Source organism: Aphanomyces astaci, assembly GCF_000520075.1.
Source record: "Aphanomyces astaci strain APO3 unplaced genomic scaffold supercont1.30, whole genome shotgun sequence".
In the NCBI taxonomy this organism is placed as follows: Eukaryota; Oomycota; class Saprolegniomycetes; order Saprolegniales; family Verrucalvaceae; genus Aphanomyces; species Aphanomyces astaci.
The window spans coordinates 591,807-606,747 of record NW_009798293.1 but is presented as its reverse complement, the minus strand read 5'-3'; the positions used below and the strand labels follow the sequence as shown (position 1 = coordinate 606,747).

The window sequence follows — 14,941 nt, the reverse complement described above, 5'->3', positions numbered from 1 at the left end:
GAGATTTGTATTCGAGGTCGGCGAGATGCGTGAACGGGTCCGAAAATTCATCCAATACTGTATATATATTATTGGATTGGCGGACTGACACGCTGTCAGAAATATCCTAGTCCACACTTGTACCATATGAAATATGAGCTTACAGTGAATAGACCTAGTTATTGCCGCTTGGCATCGTCTTCGGCTATCGCGGTGGCATGTAAGAGGGAGTCGACTGTCGCGGAGCTCTCGTCGTCCACGAGATCGGGCTGAATAAGGCGCACGGACCGCTGGCGAGTGAGGTGCATGCGTCGAAAGAGGTGTACCCCCAGACCCACACACAGCGCCCCCCCCACCAGCTCCCAGATGGCCACCTTTTCCGCCGCAAACGGACCGGCGTCCGTCAGGTCCCCGTACGACTCAAACGCCGACGGGGCAGCGGACCGCTCATGACGCGTCCAGAACACGGGCACGAAGGCGGATGTGAGGTTGGGGAACCACTCAGCAGTGGGGCCGATTTGAACGTTGACTTGCCAGTTCATGCGGCTGTGTAGCACGAGGCCGGTTAGGGGCTCGACGTCCACGACGGTGGCGTGGGCTTGGGCGTCGGGGGACAGGCCGGCGGCGAAGGGGACGGCGGGGGATGTCAGGTTGTACAGGTGGGGAGACGTGACGGTCACGGGGAGGTCGTCGTAGAGGGTCGCGCTGGTGCGGAGCCACACCGTGGGCCGCCACGTGTATCGGCGCAATGCGACCCCAAACCGAGTCGTGGTGGACGAGAACGTCAGGTTGAGAATTTGCCGGCCGAAGCTCCAGAAAAACGACAGCGACGACGGCGCGCCTGGTGGAAACACCGAGCCGTCCGTGTACGAGCACGTCGGGTCTTGGTACTCAATTCCACCGCCAGAGATTCCGTTGGTAGGAGAGGCAACCTGGGCTATCACACACCCGTATTTGGACGACGATAGACCGAGGGACGTGATAGTCGTGCTTTGGTTGCCGGTGACGTTGGCGACCAACGGTGTGCGCTGCGCCAACGAATCCGTGGCTGGGAATTGGATGTTTGGGAGCGGCAGGGTGGAGGTTGGAGTGGCAAAGCTGCTGCTGCTGGTGGTCGTGGCGGTGGCTGGGTTGGCCCATAGCAAACTACGAACGGATTGCTGGGTCAAGTAGCTTCCGAGAGGGAGCGCGGCTGGCCGGGCATAGCCAAACGTGGTGGCCACATGTCGAAGGTACATTTGCATGTCTGTCAGTTGCGTTGACGGGACTGCCAAAAGCGGAAACGTGTTCAACCAAAACGCGTTCGACACGGGCCAACACTGACTAGTGTTGTTGGTCGTGGAATTGCTGGTGGTGTTGGTTATTGGTCGCGTAAAGAGACTGGCGAGTACCGCCGCATGCGCTGCACACTCGTCGGCGGTAGTAAAAGGCTGGGCCAAATACAAGTCGAGCACCACGACGCCCCGCGCGACCGTCAACCCGCCAACACTCACTTTGGTCGGGTCCGTGAATAGCGACAGGGTTGCCGAGGCAGCCGCGTCGTCGATCGTGTACCTATCGCCTAATCCACAAGGCGCTGTATTGTCTTTCCGTCGATCGCAATAGGTGCGCAGTTCAGGGGGGCCGGCCATATGGGGCAATGGAACGGATAGCACGGACTGGCTCGTGACGTTCCAGGTGTCAGTAGTGACGACATCTGCTAGACTTGCGACGTTGGTGAAGTTGAACACTGTCCCATTGATCCACTGTTGTGTCGCCAAACTGCGGACGGTCGTAGCGCCACTCCCCACTTGTCGCAGTAAGTAGCTGGAAAAGTCGCCGGTGTCCAACAGTCGCAACAGCCATACGTAGCCGATGGTGTAGACGGCGTCTTGCACGTCGGATAGCTTGCCGTTTTGAACAAGTGGTAGGATTGAACTAACGAGGAAACTCAACGCCGTGGGTAGCGGCTACGAAGCAGTTTAGGATAAAGCGCTCTCAAATGCAAGGTCGAAGGCATACCTGAGCATTAACAGCGGCAGCACACGTGGCATCGGCTAGGTTGGACGTAGTGCAACTTGTAAGCAATGTCCGCCACACCTTGAATCCCGACGGATGCAAAAACGAGAGGGGCGAGTCCCGGTCCCACACCACTTGCGCAACAGTCTGCCACGTAGTGACATTGGCCGACGGTTCCAGGGCGACTTCAAAGCCCCGCTGGGGATCAAACAAGCTCTGGGTGAGGTTGGCACATGGTGAGACTGTCGAGCACGATGAGAACCTAACAAGTGCAATATTAGACACTTGGGTTGTCGAGAACGCCATCCCCAGAACTCACAAGAAAAGTGAGAAAGGTCACACGCACCATCTATACTCGACGATCTGCCTCAAGAACGGATGGGCCTGCCACGAGGTTAGCCATTGCTGGATTTGGGTCACTTGGCATGCCAACAGGCCAGGCATGGTCAGTGTCGGTGCGAGCCAGGCCGCGATTCCGCCGGCGTTCGTGAACGATAACAATGGGTCACTCGACTCCCAAACTCGACGCGCCAAGTCTGTCGAAAGGGGGGCGCACGCCACGTTGGCCACCATCGACGCCGGCGTGACGTTTCGAGGAATTGCGGCGGCGGTGGTGTTGTACACAAACGACACTTCGAACCCCACACATCTAAGTCAGCAAAATAAAGTCACGACGAATGAGCCACGAAAGTCGTTCTTCTTTTTTACCGCGGGTCCAGCGGGAGCGAAGGTTGTTGCCACTGACGTAGCATCAAGTACTGGTACGCCGTCGAGGCCGTGGGCAATCGCGTGAGCCATGTCGCGACGGCTACGATGCTGGGCGTCGACAGGCCAGACACCGTCGACAGAAAATTCCGCGCGCGGTCCACGGGGGATGAAGATACCCCGACGAACGACGTCGCAGCGTACACAGTCGTCTGGAACATTAAGAGCGTGGCGAGTAACAAAGATTGCGCAGATTCGGCTGTCGCACTGCCGGTCACGTCCGTCAGATGCGGGCACGCAAGAGGAGGCGATGGTGACGAGGCAAAGCACCATACGACGAGCATCTTGGGGTTCAGAAACGAGTAGGGCGTGTATACATCCCAAAGCTGCCTCGCTTGAGACGGTGAGATAGACACGGCGGGTGGCATCGGCACGGGCAGTTCAAATCCACTCAGCGAAGTCGACCCGCCGTTTGAAGTGTCCAGAGTCGCCACGTTCCACCGCGCGGGGGTGTCGGTGAACTGGGTCGTTTGGGTCCGCCATTGACTGAGGACGTCTTGCCACAAGAACGCATGATCCGGCCACATCAGCAGCCTACAATCATAAGTAGGTAGCATGTCAATATGGTGTCGATCCAATATATATATATATATATATGTTGATGAGAAAAGTACCATGTCGCGATGGCCTGAATTTGACTGGCGGTGAGCCCCGTGGCGGCTTGAATGTTGCCCACAATCGTGACGTTCGCGGTTTGAGTTTGCCGAGTCACGTGAGCGACCGGGGGATATTCTGCGATGAGTCGCTCGGACGAAGGAACGGCACCGCTATACGCCTGCACCCACGCCCCGAACCCGACGTTCGCGTTGTCCGTATTGGCGGTCAAGAACGAAAACTCGTTCCCGTCGTCCCATAGGTACTGCGCCTGGCTCAGCGTCGGGTACGATGTCGCAGCCATCATCGCTGGGACCCACCGTAACTCGAACCCCGTCTCGACAGCCGGCGTCCGGGGATCCAAATCGAAGGTTTCGATGGTGGCATTGGTCGGGGCAAGCCACCCCCTTAGCACGAACAGCGACATGAGGTCATTGTGGCGCCACGCTTTGAGCCACAAGTTGATCGCATTTAAGTCGTCCGCCGACACATTGGGCGCGTCCACATGAACAAGTTGCAGCAGGGCCGCAAGCTTCGCGGGCGAGTCGGCCGCCTTGGACCAGTACACGTCGAGAGCAACCGGATTCAGAAAACTGTACGGTTTGGATGGTGTCCACAGGTTTTGCACCACGTCGATGGTGAGGGTGGTGGTAACAGCGTTCAATTCAAAGCCCCGTTGAAGCCCTATAGCCGCAACATGCTTCTTAAACCAACTGTGGGAATGCGTGAGCCACATACCTGGCATGGCTGGATCGGTGTCAGCCATGAGACACGTCGTTGTCGTGTACATTTGCATCGTGGACGTCGTGGTGCGCATGCCACTGTCACAGGTGATAACCGATTGCGTGCGTTGGATCGTCGTGGTCGTTCCGACGTCGGACGCACTGAGCAGGTTAAACTCGGGCGTAAAGTACGTCGTTGGGCGACCTCCGACCATGCTGCTGGTGTACACCGTCTCGTTGGTGCTGTCCACAAGCCCCGGCTCGCACGCCGCGTCAGTCGTTACGACGGATGTCGTTATGGGGGCGCCGACGGCTGCCCCGCCATCGCAAGTGGCTTGCATCCACAAACCAAGCACGTCCCACATCAGTACTTCGTTCGACACCCACGACGCTACCCACTGCGACACGACCTGACGATCATCCACCGATCAATTCCAGTCCTTTTCAGTGTCATTGAACATGCAGTGTGAACTTATGACTACCTCCATCCAAGGAAGCCATTGGGGTTGTCCAAAAGCAGTCGCCACTGCCGCCTGGGCAGCGCTGGTAGTAATTGTAGTACTTGATGAACTCGCGACAACGAGAAGCGGCAGCCATACGTTTTGGAACCTACGCCCCATGCAATACCATATCTTAACCCAACAGATATTGAACAAAATCCATTGGCCTGTAGTGTCTCACGTGATAGGGTTGACCAGCGACGCAGCCGCCGACGGGTCCCACACTTGAAACGCGGTGGTTGGCACGGCACACACCGTGTTGTTGGCTGACGCGAGGCCACAAGTAGTCCTATTCCGGCACAGTTCCCATCCCCCCTGCAGGCCATCGCGGTACGGCTCGACGTCCCATATGTCCGTCGTGCCGCATCGCCACTGCGCTAGCAACGCCGCCTTGACATATGGGTCTTGGGCCATGTGCTGCACATACAATTGCACCACCGCGACGTCGGGGAGCGTGGCCAGTCCGCAACTTCCAGCGAGACCGGTCGCAAACACAGCGGAATTGGCGCCCCCCGTCAAGTTGGCACAAGTAGCCACGATTTGCGCATTCCACGACGATAAAAGTGATGACGATGAGTTTTGCATCGTCATCCACTTGCTGTATCCAACAACATGAAGGATGGAAATGTCACTGGAGGCGTCCCATAGTGCTTCGGTGGCGGCAGCCGACAGCGCCGGTCGGTTCAATGCAAACGGAGCCTGGCTTGGTAACAACCAGGGGTACGTCGCGGGGTCCCGCCACCACTGGTGGATCGCTTGTACGAAGAGTTTGTTGTCTATCCATTGCTGTAACCACGTCGACACCTACAAAGTCGACACCATGCAGATCGTCAGGCCCGCCCTCTCGTCTAGACTAGATTCATTGGTGTGAACCTGGCGAACGTGGCGTTCGGTGACGGTACCGTGCCCGAGTCCGTTGAGCGCCGTGGTCATGTCCGAGAGGCCAGTGGGAGTGACCAGAATCGTTTTCCAAGTATTAAACCCTGCAGTCGACACAAACGCCTGGGGTTGCGTCGAGTCCCACAGCATCTCGGCCAAAGTGTCTGGCCACGACAAGGTAGCGTCATACGGAAGTTCAAACCCGCCTTGAGCTAGACCAATCGCGGGCTCCAAGTCAAACCACTGGACGTCTGTGACGTTGTTAAAGGGCGACGGGGACGTGCCGCCTTGAGCCCAATGCCGAACGACATGCCGCTTGAACGTTGCACTGGTCACCACCCCCGTGAGCCAGTCCAGGATCGAATTCAGCTACAACATCGCAAAAATCAGCGGGAATCACGATGGAGAGTTGTGGTTAGTTACACACTTGAGGACTGGAGAGGCCAAATGTTGTCGCGATGGAGGTTTTCGCGGTGGTGTCGCTGGCCATGGCCTGGGACCATAGAATGTACCCTTGGGGGCTCAAGAACGACGGCGAAGTTGTCCCGTCCCATAATTTCGCCACAGTCGCGTCCGACAAGCCGACGTCCGTCCCGCCAACTGCCACCAGCGAGAACCCCGGTTGCACGCCCGCAGTTTCCCAGTCCAAGTCGACGTCGGGCTCGGGAAGGCTGTTGGTTGTGCGAGCCGTGTACGCCATCGCCCAATACCTACAACGCCAGCAACGCATTACATGGATTCAAACAAACGTTCATAAAGCCAATATACCGTTGCCGGTCGCGGCGCACGATGGAACTTTGGCTCCAGTACAGAATGTAGTCGCGGATGCCAAGGATCTGGGCAAGTGTCAAGTAGTCGGAAGGCGTGGCCACTTCGTTGTTGACCCCCGCCAAGAGCCTCGCGATTGCATCGGCGTTCAAGGCCACCGCTTGTTTCCACAGCCCAAACCCGCGCGTGGTGTCCGCGCGGTCATACGTCAGCAAGGAGAATTCGACGTTTGCTTTTTCGTGAAACAAGAGCGCCGCGACTTCCAAGCTCAACGTCCGGGACACGGTCGAGCTATCGAAGGATAAGACTCAGACATGATAGCACCACAATGAATCGCAGCGTCGAGATAGTTGCACGTACTTGGAGGCTACTGGAATCGAATTCAACTCAAAGCCAACTCGAGGCACGCCCGTGGGGGTGCCCCCCACTAGCGCGTCGACGTTTGTCCACGAAGTGCTAGGCGATTCTGATTGCATCCACAGCAGAAGCGTGTTTTGGTGCGCCTCCGTCGGCAGAATTCGCTGGGCCACGGCCGCTTGGACCAGTTCGTTTTTGATCGTGTTGAGCATCGACGGCACCGCTTCAAAGCAAGCTACAAAATAACCCATACATACCATGATTTGTCGGTTTTTCGATTGGTTGTGTATCGACACCTTCCCACGCAAATGTCGATCGTACCTTGTTCCATGTACTCTTGCACAATGTACGGCAGCGCAATGTTCTCCAAAACGCGAGGCAGCATCGTCGACAGCAGCGCGGGGGTGGCCTCCTGTCGTAGCTGCCGCTCGCGGCGCAACGTCACAGACGGCGTGACTTCGACCGTCATGCGACTGACGACGTTGGAGAGCACGCGGGGGAGGCTGAGTCGACTGAGCGAGTCGTACTGCCCGGTCAGCGTGGCGGGGATGTACTGCACGAGGAAGCTGTCGTACAGCGAACTCAGCATACCAGGCACGCGCGCTTGGCGGACGTGGGAGAGCAAGTGCGTGGCATGTTGGGGCAGCGTCTGAGACGCCACTTGGGCCCGAAACGCCGTGAGCGCGGCTGGCAAGGCGGCCTGCCGGACGGACGTGTCCATGAACTGCAAGTACGACCCCAGCGCCCGCTGCTTGGTCTGGGCAAGGAACGGTCCCCGAAAAAACGCCTCGAACGACGTCAGCTGGGTGTGCGCAAACGACGCCGCCAGCATCCGCTCCGAAAAGCCAGCGGCGGCGAGCTTGGCCAACGTCCGTGCATACGTGACATTGACCTAAGGGAAATGTCAACAGGTAAATGATTGTTCATAGTGCTGTAGTACATTCGTGATAACGTCAGATTCCGAGCCATTCGATCGAAGCGCGTCAAACTGGTATGACGTGTGGACTCGGTACGAGACAGTGGCGGCAGCAGCTGCCGTGGAGACTGCGACGCCGAGCTTTTCCGAAGTCTGGGTATACACATAAGGCCCCACTTGCTGGACCAATGGCAGCGCGCCTTGTACGACCTCGCCGGCATTAGTGACGTTGAACACGTAAAAACTCGTGGACTGTGGCTCTTGTAGGTGGTATCCAATGGTCGGACTCTGTTACTGGCAAGTCAGGGCCAAGATACAAGATAAAGCAACAGTGTCCACGTCGACAGAATGGATTATTTACCGCGAGGAAAGCCGAGTACGCGGCCGGGTCAGTGGAGATGGGGAGCTGCGGCTGGGCCAGTTGAATTCGCTTGGTCTTGTAAGTTGCATTTATCCCACCATACGACAACAAGACAATGCCGACGACCAAAAGGCAGATGGCGACTACTACACACATGCAACCTCTCCAACAAGTGCCTCGTTGTCGTTGAATCCGACTTATTGCTGGGGTACAGTAACCGTTACGAGTATGTACGTGGTTGACGAGTGCCCCTTCGACTTGACTCGTTCTGAAACCGCCTCAATCTTTTATCGCTTTTCAAATGACGTGGCACAAAGCCGTGATATTACGGAAAACCGAGTACTATTACATCGTGGAAGGTATTGCACGAATGAATACCATACCATTCGACGCATGTGCAAATGGGTACCGGTATCTCTCACTAACTACGACGAGATAGGTAGCTAGGTACTGGGAGAGCGGAGGCCCGTGGTGTCTGACAGCGGGAGCTCGACCCAAAATGGCATGACCTCCTCCTTTTAGTACATGCCCTGTTATGCAGCATCGCATGTGAAGATGGCGACTGTGATGTGGGTATTTACGTACCTACAGCATGGAATAACGTTACCAAGATTTACCCACAAAGTCACTTTGTCTGGCATGAAAGAGCCGGACTGGCTGGCCAGAATTTCACTTTTCCTCGTCGCTGTAACAGTCCCCAATTATATCCGGACGATCCTGTAACGGTCATCGAAGTGCACATCATGGCGGCGAGTGCAGGGCGAGGTGACGGCGCGGAAGTCGCGTTTGTCGTCAAGCTGATCCAGGCAGACCTTATTTCGGCAGATGAGACGGTCAGTCGGCCGGCCCTAGAAGCATGGTGGGGCCGCAGGCCTTTCTCAGGGACGACATCCATCGTGGACACATGGGTCGCCAATGGGTGGATCGAAGAGCTCAAACCCGTGTCCTTGTGTGCGTCCATCCAGCCTTCGTACACACTCCGTCTCTCGGTGCCAGCCGTGCGCGAGCTGTTGGCGGTACAACCTCCACGCACCGCTGACAATGGCGACTCGAGCCTAAAATCGCCTGACGACGGCATGTCCACGCAGTCCAAGGTATATACGACCGACGCCCTCGGTACATACAGTATCCATTTGTAGCTCATCTCCATCTCCAGGGAGCGCTCTTTGATGCCACGTTCCCATCCCTTGGGGCTTCGGCCAAGAAATCGTTCCTTAAACTGCACGACCCGTCCGTCATCTTGTATGCGACCATGGGCCTCCAACTGGTGGTGCACGGCGCGTCCACCGTCGCCACGTTCTCTCGAGATATGAAAGCGATGGGCGTGGACGCTCAAACTCGAACCATCGTCACGAATTACTTAGCCAAATCCCCTATGCTTCCCTCCTCCTCTTCCTCGGCAAGGCTACAACCGGCACCGCACCCCCGGTCCTGACCAATGATCGCACACTCCCAACATCTTGGCCACGATTGTTTAGTGCAGTGGCGCAAAGTTCTGGGCCGCCGCCGCGAGTCGAGCTAGCTCCAGCGAACTCACGAGCCCAATGTCTTCGTGAAACGATAGCTTGATATACGACGTCAGCGGCGGCGTCGATACGTAGCCGTTCAACGCGGCATTAAACTAGCACGAAATCTCATCAGCATCCTCGCTGGCCCCATCATAGACCGGCCAACTTATTTGGTGTGGAATAGATGAATGGACAGAGTGGCTTGCTTACCTTGGTGTGGATTTTGCCTAACAGCCCTTGCCGTTTCGACACGCCGCCGCCTAACACTATCACATGGGGCGACACGGTGAGCGTGAGGTTCACACACACGAGCGCGAGGTAGTGGGCCACGATATCCCAGACCGGATCCGTGTCTGGGATCTCATGGAGCCCTGTTCGATCGACGCGGGTGCGGGCGGCTATCGCTCCTGCCGCCGCCATGCCTACAATGATAAATAATATGCAAATGTGTGAGCTTGGAAGGTAGTTGCGTGAAAGGAATGTGGCGGCAGTACCTTCGGCGCAGGACGAATGGAACGGACACAACCCCTGGAAGTTGGCGGCAATGTCGGCGGGCGCCAACGGCACAAACATGTGGCCGGCTTCGGGGTGCATGCGGCCATGCACCGGCTTGCCATCGATGCACACGCCGACACCTATGCCGGTGCCCACGGTGATGTAGCACACGCTGGACACGTCAGGGCCGTGCCCACCAAAGGCGGCTTCGAACAGCGCCGGAGCGTTCACGTCCGTCTCGAAGTTGATGGGCACGCCGGTGTACTTGGCTTTGAACGCGCCGACAATGTCTAGGATGGAACGGTGAAGACGATGTAACGAAGACAGCACGAACTCGTGTTGGCCCAGTGGGGCTTTGGGGTGGTCGTGATGTAGCCGTACGTAGGGCTCGCGGGGTTGAGGTCTACGGGACCGAACGAAGCAATGCCTATGTAGGACGGCATGTGGGCGAGCGATTCTGTGTGTGTTTCAAAGATAGGAATATGGAACACACCAAGAGCGTCAAAGTTTTGCGTATCCAGCCATGCAAATGCCTTGGCGATGGTTTCGTCGGGCGTCGTGGTGTCGATGCGAGTCCGCGCCACGATGTTCAACGGATTGTCGTGCGCAATCGCCAGCGCCCACGTCGTGCCGCCCAGTTCCACCTACCGACACATCACGATAGGAATGGAGAACTTGGGCAGACGACGTTGGGATACCCCTGCAAATTTGTGCCCTGTCGCTGCCATCGTCCTTGATAATGAAATCTTCGTACTCGATGTGGAATTCATGAAACATTTATTACTAATTCCGTTGAATTATTTATTCGGAAAAGATTCGTACTGTACTTCGAAGTATTTCTATTTGCTTCATTTATTATTGTGAGTTTGCAGTTAAGTTGTTCCTCGAGGGGCCCCACTACGCCGGGTCAGCAAGAACACAAACACATTGTCGTTGTCGAAATTCAGGCCTGTGATGGCGTCGGCCGAGTACAATTGGACCGTGAAGAGCTTGGAGAGGCCTAGAAATACTTGCTCTTCGCGCCTACAATGCATGTGTAGCACACACACAACGCAGCATGGCCTACGAAACACTTCGTACTCTGGAATACGTTGCTTGTATGCCAACAGCACGCGGCTGCCAGTCGCGGTCACGTCAATAAGCGACTGCACAAAGTCACCAAAAACAGACGGCTCGTACAGACAGTCCGAGCACAAGACGAGGCCAAACGGGTGCTTTGGACTCGGCGGCCACGTCCCCCTGCATCACAGCAAGGTCGTAATGACACGATCAGATCGAATATGTTTACCATTTGAATTCGCGAACAGCAACGTCCATCGCAGAAAACACGTCCGGGTGGTCTTGCAGTGCTCGTTGGGCATTGATGTGGGTTAGAGGCAATACGACACAGAGGTCCGTCAAGAGCAGCGACCGGGGACCGTAGTAGCCAGCGGCTAAGCTTGCCGCGCCAGTGCCACACCCCATTTCAAGCACGTCGTGTCCTCGCACGAGTTCTGGATGCCGCGACAAAGCCTGTACAATCGCCCTTCCCTACGAAGTATACACAATTGTATAGATGTGTGTAGGGAATTGTGGAGGTGGTGGAATTCATTGGTCGACCCTTACGCAATTCCAGAGGACACCGCCGACACCGAGGCTCATGTCTTGGGAGATTGTGAGCCGGGCATTGTTGGACGAATCGACTGCAATTTCAATCTGCTTTTGGCTGGCTTGCAAGTAGTTTACACCCAGCGTTGGTGTGGTTGCCTTTGTCGGTACGAACATGGCCCATGTCGCCGGAGTCCACGCCACAAACGGCATCGTAAGATCAAATATCTTGTGACAGTTACCAAACAGTTTCATGTTGAAGTTGAGGGATATTTATTTGGACCACCCAACGTGCCATCCCTAAAAATCATTACTACAGTTGTACCTCGTAGTTACGGATACTACGCAGAATTTGGGGACTTATCCGGGTGAATTTGTGCCTCGGACATCCCAAAAAGTGCAAATTATTGGGATATCGGAGGCAAATGGGGACAGAATCACCCGGATAATCCCCAAAATATCCGTACTCCAACCTGAAGTAACGGTACAATCCAAGTTCTGGGTTATGGGGAAAATATTTGGGGATGCGGTGGAGATGCTCTTAGTTCGCCTTTTTGGCCTTGGCTAACGACACCAATCGAGCCACATCGACGCCCCCTGACTTTGGGCTGACGATGGGCTTTGCAGTGTTCTCGTTAGTGTCAGGCGTTGTGCCCTGGACTTCCGCCTTTGATAGTGCAGATTCTATGGTTTGCTCACCAACAACATTATGGTTGCCAAGCTTGGCCAGATGGACAAGGTCGTCAACACTCTGACTGGTTCCGACATGACGGTCCCTCGGATGCGCCATGCTCTTTGCGGATGCCATGACTTCGTGGACAATGGGTACTATCCGCTCGGTGGCATATCTAAGTGTCGATCCGTCGTGAATTCGATCTTTTGTATTGTTTGACACGATTCACGTACTTTGCCAAATGGCCACCGACAGCTTCGCCGACTCCTCGTGCCACATGGCCACCAAAACGACCGCCTACGGCTCCCCCCATCACCTCGCCCATAAACCCCCCGGCGGCAGCGGCCAAGTTCGGCGACCCTTCCGACTTGGTCGAGCGACGGGAGATGGCTGAAAAGACGGACTCCAACGGAACCGAAATGTCCCAAGGAAGGCTCACGCGTGTCCATACTGGTAGCACCATATGCATCGCCATCTTTTCCTCGAGCTCTTGCGTCAGTAATGCTCCCAACTGCGGCAATGGCTCTACCTACACAAGCAGTATTGATGTCATTAAGGACTTGAAGAGGGGCTAGCAGCTGACATGTGGAGGACAGCTCTCGACGGTCAATTGGACTTTGGGGGCTTCGTCGAACGCAACCCATCCGAATCCTGGGTCACAACCCGGCTGAGGTACAAACAGTCGAGCCCTGTCCACAGCATTAGCTTGTAGGGGGATTGAAGGGGAAGGGATACCGGCCATGAAGTGACGCGACGTGAACGCGCAGCGACAGCGTTGTTTGGTGTTGCATGAGGTTGGACAGCGTCACTCGAGTCATCACGTCGATGGAGCCGTTGCCAGTGTACTCCACGTTGGCTGACATGCACTACGTTCACGTACACGTTAGAAGTGCCTACAATACGATTTATTTCCCTTACCAATTCACTTGGGTGAAGCGTGGGGTGTACACAGAGGTTGGACACTTCGGGCGGGTGGATGCCCAGCACTGGATTCGTCACTTCGATGCTGTCGATGGCTTTCACGTCGAGCAGCTTGCTTTGCACGATCCGATTCACCTTCCACCGCAATATCTCCAATAGTTCTGTATTCGTGGCGAACTCATCAAACCAGCGATGTAACACCACATTAAGCCACGATATGTCGATCGTTGGTGTCGTCAATGGCGCAGAAGCCGTCATAAGCGAAGGGTACTCGGTGACTCGATGCGATTCCTCTACCGCCGATTCCCCGACGACCTTGGTGTGTTGCAACATCTACAAGCGAGTTATCATGAGTAACAGTGGTGTCCCGAGGTGGTTGGTGTTCATGGCAACCAGGTGAAACATGTGATGGCGAGGGTGGACCAGGTGATGGAAGGCCGACACGCTCATGTACAACGATGGGGAAAACAGGGAACTGGTCACTTGAACTGCAAAGTCCACGGCAGATTGGGTTGGCAAGTGTTGGGTGGTTACTATGGCTTTGATTGCCTGGTCCGAGAGCGATAAGAAGCAGCGTCTATGGCTCATTGGATCGGTGAAGCAATCTTACCTGTATGATGGCACGCGGAGTCTTGCCCAACTTTACAAAAGCATCGGCGAGTTCCACCATAGCCGACTTTGAGTTCTCGGATTGTGTGGCACCTACAGTGATAAGTCAAGAACGAACACGAGGGCAGATCAATCAACCTTGTAGGGCGCGTTCGAGTCGCTGCATGTCCTTTGGTTGGCATAAGCAACCCATCAAGTGGGCCACTTCGCGATGCAGTAAGAGCAACTTCGTGGGGCCAGCCATAGCATCGATAGAGTCGTCGCTGCTGATGTCCGGAAGGCTTACCGTGGCTGAGGATCGCCCGTTGGTAGTGGAAACAGTAGCGTGCAGTTGTGTCCACTCGTCTACAGTCAACGGCTTGGCTGCAATGCAGCGCGAAAGCGTCGCCACCGTACGCCATTCTTGGTCGTGCTGTCGTTGGATACATTGCGACGAAAGGCGGAGGAGGCTTGAACACTTCTTTGTGAAGGCCAATGCCGTGCGGAAGAGAGGGTCGTGGCCAAGGCAAACCATCCCCATGACACCCACGACGAAGCCAACGACCGCCGCTGCCAATAAGGACAGCCACATCGCGATGAGTTTCGAAACAGTTTCATATCGTTTGTGGGAATTGTACAGGTGAAACATGCACAATTCTACCGTTGTCAAGTCTAATTCAAGGAGGATATACTTATTTAAACTTGCGTTGTTTATACTTACGCAAATTAATACTAACATGATACATTGTGGTTTATTGGCGGACGGCTACAAGCACGGCGACAGCAACCGCCACGGTACAGTAGTCGACATTGTGGCTGCGCTCAAAGCCTTCGGGGCAACTATCGTGGCCGCGGGGGGCGCGTCAAACTTCTTGGTGGAGTTGCCACCTGACAAGGAAGTGGTCGAACACTTGAGAGCCGTCAGCGGGTCCGGGGTGAACTTGTCGGCTGTGCCAGGACAGGGGACGTGGCTTTGATTCCAGACACCAACGAAGAGCCCACAGTCCACGTGCAGTAAGGGTCACCCAGCTCTTCGCCGTTGGTGGCGCCGTCGTTGTCCGAGTCGGCTTTGCACAACTCAGGGGTCCACTTTCCCCCCGCGGACGAAAACGCAATGCCAAATGGGTTGCGAGCCCCCGCCAGAAGGGTTGTCGTGGCCGATGGCAATGTTGCCAGTAACGTAGAGTTCCAATTTACTGTTAAGAGACGCAGCTCGGTACTGAGGAATGGTTTCGACTTCTGAAAACTGATAACTCAATAGGAAACACAGGTCTTTTTAGGAAGCACTGCCATGAAACATCGATTTTCACTATCGTTCAACAGGTTATGT

The 14,941-nt window shown here is 55.6% G+C and overlaps 6 protein-coding genes across 8 annotated transcripts; 1 reads left to right on the top strand and 5 right to left on the bottom strand.

The window, feature by feature from the left end:
- Nucleotides 1–77: 77 nt before the first annotated feature.
- H257_10886 (hypothetical protein) lies at nt 78–8,059 on the bottom strand. Its single transcript, XM_009837612.1, has 15 exons — nt 7,840–8,059; nt 7,503–7,766; nt 6,884–7,454; nt 6,566–6,797; nt 6,206–6,496; nt 5,865–6,147; nt 5,432–5,806; nt 4,740–5,362; nt 4,541–4,667; nt 4,075–4,468; nt 3,357–4,020; nt 2,686–3,276; nt 2,324–2,626; nt 1,981–2,239; nt 78–1,928 (listed from the first exon to the last, which is right to left on the bottom strand). The coding sequence occupies exons 1-15, from the start codon at nt 7,993–7,995 to the stop codon at nt 159–161; spliced, it is 6,903 nt and encodes a 2,300-aa protein (XP_009835914.1). The 5' UTR covers nt 7,996–8,059; the 3' UTR covers nt 78–158.
- Nucleotides 8,060–8,539: 480 nt separating this feature from the next.
- H257_10885 (hypothetical protein) lies at nt 8,540–9,570 on the top strand. The gene is made up of 2 exons (XM_009837611.1): nt 8,540–8,933; nt 8,996–9,570. Exons 1-2 carry the CDS (start codon nt 8,583–8,585, stop codon nt 9,272–9,274), a joined length of 630 nt encoding a protein of 209 aa, XP_009835913.1. The 5' UTR covers nt 8,540–8,582; the 3' UTR covers nt 9,275–9,570.
- Nucleotides 9,165–10,592, bottom strand: H257_10884. 2 transcript variants are annotated; one of them, XM_009837609.1, is made up of 6 exons: nt 10,541–10,592; nt 10,336–10,486; nt 10,177–10,269; nt 9,842–10,132; nt 9,558–9,769; nt 9,165–9,460 (listed from the first exon to the last, which is right to left on the bottom strand). In XM_009837609.1, exons 1-6 carry the CDS (start codon nt 10,568–10,570, stop codon nt 9,314–9,316), a joined length of 924 nt encoding a protein of 307 aa, XP_009835911.1. In that variant the 5' UTR covers nt 10,571–10,592; the 3' UTR covers nt 9,165–9,313. The 2 variants fall into 2 exon arrangements, with proteins under 2 accessions (XP_009835911.1, XP_009835912.1); XM_009837610.1 differs by lacking the exons at nt 10,336–10,486; nt 10,541–10,592 and having other exon boundaries at nt 10,177–10,308.
- Nucleotides 10,593–10,663: 71 nt separating this feature from the next.
- Nucleotides 10,664–11,648, bottom strand: H257_10883. Of its 2 annotated transcripts, XM_009837608.1 has the most exons (4): nt 11,448–11,648; nt 11,131–11,372; nt 10,923–11,081; nt 10,664–10,865 (listed from the first exon to the last, which is right to left on the bottom strand). In XM_009837608.1, exons 1-4 carry the CDS (start codon nt 11,640–11,642, stop codon nt 10,715–10,717), a joined length of 747 nt encoding a protein of 248 aa, XP_009835910.1. In that variant the 5' UTR covers nt 11,643–11,648; the 3' UTR covers nt 10,664–10,714. The 2 variants fall into 2 exon arrangements, with proteins under 2 accessions (XP_009835910.1, XP_009835909.1); XM_009837607.1 differs by having other exon boundaries at nt 10,664–11,081.
- Nucleotides 11,649–11,911: 263 nt separating this feature from the next.
- H257_10882 (hypothetical protein) lies at nt 11,912–14,227 on the bottom strand. Its single transcript, XM_009837606.1, has 8 exons — nt 13,771–14,227; nt 13,634–13,725; nt 13,417–13,572; nt 13,021–13,356; nt 12,838–12,968; nt 12,686–12,791; nt 12,336–12,631; nt 11,912–12,277 (listed from the first exon to the last, which is right to left on the bottom strand). Exons 1-8 carry the CDS (start codon nt 14,201–14,203, stop codon nt 11,971–11,973), a joined length of 1,857 nt encoding a protein of 618 aa, XP_009835908.1. The 5' UTR covers nt 14,204–14,227; the 3' UTR covers nt 11,912–11,970.
- Nucleotides 14,228–14,532: 305 nt separating this feature from the next.
- Nucleotides 14,533–14,904, bottom strand: H257_10881 (hypothetical protein; the record flags this gene model as incomplete). The annotated part of the gene is made up of 2 exons (XM_009837605.1): nt 14,533–14,850; nt 14,899–14,904. The coding sequence occupies 2 exons, from the start codon at nt 14,902–14,904 to the stop codon at nt 14,533–14,535; spliced, it is 324 nt and encodes a 107-aa protein (XP_009835907.1).
- Between the last annotated feature and the right edge of the window lie 37 nt (nt 14,905–14,941).

Excerpts from the sequence above, each read along its gene's own strand:
- H257_10886 (XM_009837612.1), bottom strand. The coding sequence starts at position 7,995 with ATGTGTGTAGTAGTCGCCATCTGCCTTTTGGTCGTCGGCATTGTCTTG. Across the intron at positions 6,497-6,565 it reads TCGATTCCAGTAGCCTCCAA|CTCGACCGTGTCCCGGACGT; the intron begins GTACGTGCAACT and ends ATCCTTCGATAG. Across the intron at positions 5,807-5,864 it reads TTGGCCTCTCCAGTCCTCAA|CTGAATTCGATCCTGGACTG; the intron begins GTGTGTAACTAA and ends GCGATGTTGTAG.
- H257_10885 (XM_009837611.1), top strand. The coding sequence starts at position 8,583 with ATGGCGGCGAGTGCAGGGCGAGGTGACGGCGCGGAAGTCGCGTTTGTC. Across the intron at positions 8,934-8,995 it reads GCATGTCCACGCAGTCCAAG|GGAGCGCTCTTTGATGCCAC; the intron begins GTATATACGACC and ends CTCCATCTCCAG.
- H257_10884 (XM_009837609.1), bottom strand. The coding sequence starts at position 10,570 with ATGGCAGCGACAGGGCACAAATTTGCAGGG. Across the intron at positions 10,487-10,540 it reads CAGGGCACAAATTTGCAGGG|GTGGAACTGGGCGGCACGAC; the intron begins GTATCCCAACGT and ends ATGTGTCGGTAG. Across the intron at positions 10,270-10,335 it reads GCAAAACTTTGACGCTCTTG|GCATTGCTTCGTTCGGTCCC; the intron begins GTGTGTTCCATA and ends CGTCCTACATAG.
- H257_10883 (XM_009837607.1), bottom strand. The coding sequence starts at position 11,642 with ATGCCGTTTGTGGCGTGGACTCCGGCGACATGGGCCATGTTCGTACCG. Across the intron at positions 11,373-11,447 it reads GCGGTGTCCTCTGGAATTGC|GGAAGGGCGATTGTACAGGC; the intron begins GTAAGGGTCGAC and ends TATACTTCGTAG. Across the intron at positions 11,082-11,130 it reads GCTGTTCGCGAATTCAAATG|GGGGACGTGGCCGCCGAGTC; the intron begins GTAAACATATTC and ends GCTGTGATGCAG.
- H257_10882 (XM_009837606.1), bottom strand. The coding sequence starts at position 14,203 with ATGTGGCTGTCCTTATTGGCAGCGGCGGTCGTTGGCTTCGTCGTGGGT. Across the intron at positions 12,792-12,837 it reads GTCGCGTCACTTCATGGCCG|GGCTCGACTGTTTGTACCTC; the intron begins GTATCCCTTCCC and ends TGCTGTGGACAG. Across the intron at positions 12,278-12,335 it reads GTCGGTGGCCATTTGGCAAA|ATATGCCACCGAGCGGATAG; the intron begins GTACGTGAATCG and ends ATCGACACTTAG.